This window comes from Calidris pugnax, unplaced genomic scaffold (genome assembly GCF_001431845.1).
Source record: "Calidris pugnax isolate Ruff unplaced genomic scaffold, ASM143184v1 scaffold595, whole genome shotgun sequence".
Taxonomy (NCBI): domain Eukaryota; kingdom Metazoa; phylum Chordata; class Aves; order Charadriiformes; family Scolopacidae; genus Calidris; species Calidris pugnax.
In genome coordinates this window covers 6,603-13,907 of record NW_015091296.1, presented here as the reverse complement: position 1 = coordinate 13,907, position 7,305 = coordinate 6,603, and the positions used below count along the sequence as shown (strand labels likewise).

Sequence of the window (7,305 nt, the reverse complement as noted above, 5' to 3'; positions counted from 1 at the left end):
AGTGTCCCCTGTGTCCCTGATGTCCACCACGTCCCTCATGTCTCCCACCTCCCTCAATGTCCCAGGTGTCCCCCATGCCCATCATGTCCCCGATGTTCCCCATTTACTCCATGTCCCCCGATGTCCACCACGTCCCTCATGTCCCCCATGTCCCGCCACGTCCCCGCTGTCCCCCAGTGTCCCCTGCATCCCTGATGTCCACCATGTCCCTCATGGCTCCCACCTCTCTCAATGTCTTTGATGTCCCCGATGTCCCTCACATGTCCCCTCCCTTAAATGGGGGACAGTCCCCGCTGTCCCCCATTTACTCCACGTGCCCCAATGTCCACCATGTCCCTGATGTCCCCCATGTCCCACCACGTCCTCGCTGTCCCCCATTTACTCCACGTTCCCCAATGTCCACCATGTCCCTGGTGTCCCCCATTTACTCCATGTCCCCCATGTTGCCCCACACCCCTGATGTCCCCCATGTCCCCCCACGTCCCCGCTGTCCCCGTGTCCTGGTGGCTGAGGGTTCCTGTCCCCACAGAAGCTGGAGGGCTCCAGGTGCCGGGGGCAGCTCCTCATCTTCGGAGCCACCAACTGGGACCTGATCGGCCGCAAAGAAGTGCCTAAACAGCAAGGTCAGCACCCGGGCTTCAAACACACTCCTTTTTTAGGAGTTTAGATTTTAATTAATCTTTATTTTCATCTCATTTTTGCTGCATTTCTATTTAATTTCTATTTAATTAATGTTTTGGGGTTTTTTTTCAAAGTAGTTGCATGTCGTAATCTGGGGTTTGGGGTGCCCTGGCTCTCCTGCAAAGCACAATAAACACGCTGCTTTTTTTTATGAATTTATATTTCATTAAATTGCCTGCTTGGTTTTTATATTTAATTACTGTTTTTATTAATTAATACTTTGGGAGGGCTTTTATTTACAGTTGAATATCACAATCTGGGCCAGAACTTGGGGTGTGCTGGGTGTCCCGCAAAGCAAAATAAACACGCTGCTTATTTTTTGTGCATTTATATTTAATTAAATTATCCGTTTGGGTTTTTTGCATTTATAATTAATTACTATTTTTATTAATTAATGCTTTTGGAGGGTTTTATTTACAGTCACATGGTGCGATCTGGGCCAGGACTTGGGGTGCACTGGATCTCCTGTGACGCAGAATGAATGGATTGCTTATTTTTTATGCCTTTATATTCCATTACATTCTCTGCTTTTTTAAAAAAATGCATTTCTACTTAATTATTATTTTTATTAATTAATATTTTTGAAGGTATTTTTTTCCAGTTGCACAGCAGAATCTGGGCCAGAACTTGGGGTGCGCTGGGTCTCCTGCAAAGCAAAAAAACCACGCTGCGTATTTTTTATGCCTTTATATTCCATTCAGTTTTCTGCTTTTTTAAAAATGCATTTATACTTATTATTATTTTTATTAATTAATATTTCAGAGGACATCTTTTTTTCCAGTTGCAATTATTTTTATTAATTAATATTTTTGAAGGTCTTTTTTACGGTCATGTGGTGTAATCTGGGCCAGAACTTGGGGTGCGACAGGTCTCCTGCAAAGCAAAATAAACGCGCTGCTTGTTTGCTGCGTATTTTTTATGCCTTTATATTCCATTCAGTTTTCTGCTTTTTTAAAAATGCATTTATACTTATTATTATTTTTATTAATTAATATTTCAGAGGACATCTTTTTTTCCAGTTGCACAGCAAAATCTGGGCCAGAACTTGGGGTGTGCTGGGTCTTCTGCGAAGCCCAGCAAAAGCACTGCTTATTTTTTATGCCTTTATATTTCATTAAATTGTCTGGGGTTTTTTAAAAAAGCGTTTGTATTTAATTATTATTTTAATTAATTAATAGTTCAGAGGACTTTTTTTTTCCAGGTCCACGGCAGAACCTGGCCCAGAACTTGGAGTGCGCTGGGCCTCCTGCGAGGCCCGATAAACGCGCTGCGTGTTTTTTAGGCCTTGATGTTGAATTAAATTGTCTGGGTTTTTTTAAAAAAGCGTTTGTATTTAATTATTATTTTAATTAATTAATAGTTCAGAGGACTTTTTTTTTCCAGGTCCACGGCAGAACCTGGGCCAGAACTTGGGGGTGCGCTGGGCCTTCTGCAAGGCCTGATAAACGCACTGCGTGTTTTTTAGGCCTTGATGTTGAATTCAATGACCCATTTGGTTTTATTTTTTTAATGTGTTTATAGGGAATTAATTTTTTTTTTTATTTTATTTTAAATGCAGTTGCATATCGGAATCTGGGCCAGAACTTGTGGGGGCCGCACAGGTACGGGTGTCTCTCAGGGATTCAGGTGCGCAGCGTGGTCTCGGGTCCCTGCGCCGCCCACAGCCTCCTCATCACCACCGAGGGCAAGCTCTGGAGCTGGGGTGAGTGTCCCCCTTCTTCCCCCCCAAAAAACACCCACCAGGAACCTTCCCCATCCCATTTTGGTGTAAATAATGGCGATTTTTGCGGGGCAGGTCGCAATGAGAAAGGGCAGCTGGGCCACGGGGACACGAAGAGGGTGGAAGCCCCGAAGCTCATCGAGGTGTTGGGGAGCGAAGCCATTGTGCTGGCAGCCTGCGGCCGCAACCACACACTGGCCCTCACAGGTAGGGAGGTGTCCTCTCAGCGGAGGGGGGGTCGTTGACACGATGGGAGGGCTGTGCCACCATCCTGGGAGACCTGGACAGGCTGGAGAGTTGGGCAGAGAGGAACCTGATGAGGTTCATCAAGGGCAAGTGCAGGGTGTTGCACCTCGGGGGGATTAACCCCCCCCAAACCAGTACAGGTTGGGGGTGACCTGCTGGAGAGCAGCCCTGAGGAGAAAGACCTGGGAGTCCTGGTGGCCAACAGGATGCCCAGGATCCAGCAATGGGTCCTGGTGGCCAAGAAGGCCAATGGCATCCTGGGGGGCATGAGGAAGAGTGTGAGCAGCAGGTGGAGGGAGGTCATCCTGCCCCTCTGCTCTGCCCTGGGGAGGCCCCATCTGGAGCACTGGGACCAGTTGTGGGCTGCCCAGTTCCAGAAGGACAGGGAACTGCTGGAGAGGGGACAGCAGAGGCTACAGAGATGCTGAGGGGCCTGGAGCTGAGGAAAGGCTGAGGGACTTGGGTCTGTTCAGTCTGGAGAAGAGAAGGCTGAGGGGGTATCTGATCAACACCTCTAAATCCTTCCAGGGTGGGTGTCAGGAGGATGGGGCCAGGCTTTTTCTGGTGGTGCCTAGGGACAGGACACAAACTGGGCACAAACTGGAACATGGGAAGTTCCACCTGAACATGAGGAGGAACTTGTTTGCTGTGAGGGTGGCAGAGCCCTGGCAGAGGCTGCCCAGAGAGGTGGTGGAGTCTCCTTCTCTGGAGACATTCCAACCCCCCCTGGACACGTTCCTGTGGGACCTGCTCTGGGTGGCCCTGCTCTGGCCGGGGGTTGGACTGGGTGACCTCCAGAGGTCCCTTCCAACCCCATAGCATTCTGTGATTCTATGATTCTGATCTTGGTTGTTGGGGGGGAAGAAAACCACATTTTGGGTCAAATTCTGTGAAACCAGCCCCTTTTGCCCCCCCCCGCCAAATAACATCCTTTTTGGTTTTTTTTTTTTTTGGCTTTGCAGAGAGCGGGTCGGTGTTCGCCTTTGGGGAGAATAAAATGGGGCAGCTGGGGCTGGGGAACCAGACGGACGCCGTGCCCAGCCCCACGCAGGTATTGCCACTCACATCCTTGTGGTTTTGGGGTGAAAAAAAAGAACCAAATTGGGGTTTTCCTCATTAAAAAAAACATAAATCCCTAGCAGACCCCAAACCCCTTGAGGAAACGAGCATCCATCTCGGGGAGGGACTTTTTTTCAGCTGCGGTGCAAGAATTTGGAATAAACCCCCAGATTTGAGGATTTGGGGGTTTACCATGGGAAGTTAAGCTTTTTGCCTTTTTTTTTTTCCTCCTAAACGAGCATCCATCTCGGGGAGGGACTTTTTTTCAGCTGCGGTGCAAGAATTTGGAATAAACCCCCAGATTTGAGGATTTGGGGGTTTACCATGGGAAGTTAAGCTTTTTGCCTTTTTTTTTTTCCTCCTTTTTTTTTTAACCCCCCCTTTTTTTTTTTATATCTGCTTTTCCCCATGCAGATCATGTACAACGGACAGCCCATCACCAAGCTGGCCTGCGGGGCAGAATTCAGCATGATCATGGATTGCAAAGGAAACCTCTACTCCTTCGGGTGCCCCGAGTACGGGCAGCTGGGTACGGTGCTTATTTTGGGGGCGATATGCTAAAATTTGGCCTATTAGGGGCTTGGGGGAAGTTTGAGAGGATGGGGGGGAAATCCCTTTCCTCAGTTTCCCCATTCGAGCAACCCCAGCATCCCTCCCCTCGATGGAGGAAATAGTGGGGTGGGAGCTGCAAATATAAACGGTGGGGGGTTTTTTTTAGGGAAAAATAAGTGGGATTCTTGCAACTGGTTTGGAAATAATGAAGGGGGGGTTTGGTGGCCCCCTGTTTTTACCCATATAGGGCATAATTCGGACGGGAAGTTCATCGCCCGGGCGCAGCGGATCGAGTACGACTGCGAGCTGGTGCCGCGCCGCGTGGCCATCTTCATCGAGAAGACCAAGGATGGGCAGATCCTGCCTGTCCCCAACGTGGTGGTGCGGGACGTGGCCTGTGGGGCCAACCACACGGTAGGCACCTCCTCCTGCCCCCCAATTACCCCACAGCCTGCGCTAATTGGGAAGGACTGGCAGCACCCATTTAGCCGTAAGGACCCCACAGCCTGCATTGACTGGGAAAGATTTGCAAGGTCTGTTTAATGATTTGCAGCACCCATTTATCCATAAATACATGCAGCATGCAATAAAGATCTGCAGCCTGCATTTATAACCAGGCATTTAACCATATTTAACCAGGCATTTAACAAAATTCTTGCAGCCTGTATTCATCCACAATTACTCATAGCATGCATTAATTGGGAAAAGCTTGCAGCCTGCATTAACCATAAATACCTGCAGCGTGCATGAATTGGGAAGGATTGGCAGTGCCCATTTATCCATTAATTCCCACAGTATGAATTAATTGGTAAAGACTTGCAGCCTGCATTATCCATCAATATTTGCAGCATGCATTAATTGGGAGAGATTGGCAGTGCCCATTTATCCATGAATTCCCTCAGTGTGCATTAATTGGTAAAGACTTGCAGCCTGCATTAACCATAAATACCTGCAACCGGTCTTAATTGGTAAATATTGGCATCGTGTATTAATTGATAAAGATTTGCAGAGTGCATTTAAAGATTTGCAGCAGGCATTTATCCATAAATACGTGCAGCATGCAATAAAAATTTACAGCCTGTATTTAACCAGGCATTTAACATGCATTAACATGCATTTATCCGTAAATACTTGCAGCATGTATTCACCCATAATTACCCATAGCATGCATTAATTGGGAAAAGCTTGCAGCCTGCATTATCCATAAATACCTGCAGTGTGCATGAATTGGGAAAGATTGGCAGTGCCCATTTATCCATAAATTCTTGCAGTGTGCATTAATTGGTAAAGACTTGCAGCCTGCATTAACCATAAATACCTGCAGCAGGCCTTAATTGGTAAATATTGGCAGCATGTATTAATTGGTAAAGATTTGCAGAGTGCATTTAAAGATTTGCAGCACCCATTTATCCATAAATACCTGCAGCATGCAATAAAGATTTGCAGCCTGCATTTATAACCAGGCATTTAACCATATTTAACTTTTTTTAGGGAAAAATAAGTGGGATTCTTGCAACTGGTTTGGAAATAATGAAGGGGGGGTTGGTGGCCCCCTGTTTTTACCCATATAGGGCATAATTCGGACGGGAAGTTCATCGCCCGGGCGCAGCGGATCGAGTACGACTGCGAGCTGGTGCCGCGCCGCGTGGCCATCTTCATCGAGAAGACCAAGGATGGGCAGATCCTGCCTGTCCCCAACGTGGTGGTGCGGGACGTGGCCTGTGGGGCCAACCACACGGTAGGCACCTCCTCCTGCCCCCCAATTACCCCACAGCCTGCGCTAATTGGGAAGGACTGGCAGCACCCATTTAGCCGTAAGGACCCCACAGCCTGCATTGACTGGGAAAGATTTGCAAGGTCTGTTTAATGATTTGCAGCACCCATTTATCCATAAATACCTGCAGCATGCAATAAAGATTTGCAGCCTGCATTTATAACCAGGCATTTAACCATATTTAACCAGGCATTTAACATGCAGCATTCATTTATCCATAAATTCTTGCAGCCTGTATTCATCCACAATTACCCATAGCATGCATTAATTGGGAAAAGCTTGCAGCCTGCATTAACCATAAATACCTGCAGCGTGCATGAATTGGGAAGGATTGGCAGTGCCCATTTATCCATTAATTCCCACAGTATGAATTAATTGGTAAAGACTTGCAGCCTGCATTAACCATAAATACCTGCAACCGGTCTTAATTGGTAAATATTGGCATCGTGTATTAATTGATAAAGATTTGCAGAGTGCATTTAAAGATTTGCAGCAGGCATTTATCCATAAATGCATGCAGCATGCAATAAAAATTTACAGCCTGTATTTAACCAGGCATTTAACATGCATTAACATGCATTTATCCGTAAATACTTGCAGCATGTATTCACCCATAATTACCCATAGCATGCATTAATTGGGAAAAGCTTGCAGCCTGCATTATCTATAAATACCTGCAGCGTGCATGAATTGGGAAAGATTGGCAGTGCCCATTTATTCATGAATTCCCTCTGTGTGCATTAATTGGTAAAGACTTGCAGCCTGCATTAACCATAAATACCTGCAGCAGGCCTTAATTGGTAAATATTGGCAGCATGTATTAATTGGTAAAGATTTGCAGAGTGCATTTAAAGATTTGCAGCACCCATTTATCCATAAATACCTGCAGCATGCAATAAAGATTTGCAGCCTGCATTTATAACCAGGCATTTAACCATATTTAACCAGGCATTTAACATGCAGCATTCATTTATCCATAAATTCTTGCAGCCTGTATTCATCCACAATTACTCATAGCATGCATTAATTGGGAAAAGCTTGCAGCCTGTATTATCCCTCAATACCTGCAGCGTGCATGAATTGGGAAAGATTGGCAGTGCCCATTTATCCATAAATTCCTGCAGTGTGAATTAATTGGTAAAGACTTGCAGCCTGCATTAACCATAAATACCTGCAGCAGGCCTTAATTGGTAAATATTGGCAGCATGTATTAATTGGTAAAGATTTGCAGAGTGCATTTAAAGATTTGCAGCAGGCATTTATCCATAAATAC

The 7,305-nt window shown here is 46.2% G+C and overlaps 1 protein-coding gene across 1 annotated transcript in view; it reads left to right on the top strand.

Annotated features, from left to right (window-relative positions):
- Positions 1-529: 529 nt before the first annotated feature.
- RCC2 (regulator of chromosome condensation 2) overlaps positions 530-7,305 on the top strand; it is a gene marked incomplete at its 5' end in the record, with an annotated part of 13,329 nt that continues 6,553 nt past the window's right edge. Inside the window, 6 exons of the mRNA XM_014960744.1 lie at positions 530-623; positions 2,240-2,383; positions 2,477-2,608; positions 3,610-3,698; positions 4,121-4,235; positions 4,506-4,672. Of these exons, the coding sequence (XP_014816230.1) occupies positions 530-623; positions 2,240-2,383; positions 2,477-2,608; positions 3,610-3,698; positions 4,121-4,235; positions 4,506-4,672 (741 nt within the window). The remainder of the gene's footprint in view (positions 624-2,239; positions 2,384-2,476; positions 2,609-3,609; positions 3,699-4,120; positions 4,236-4,505; positions 4,673-7,305) is intronic.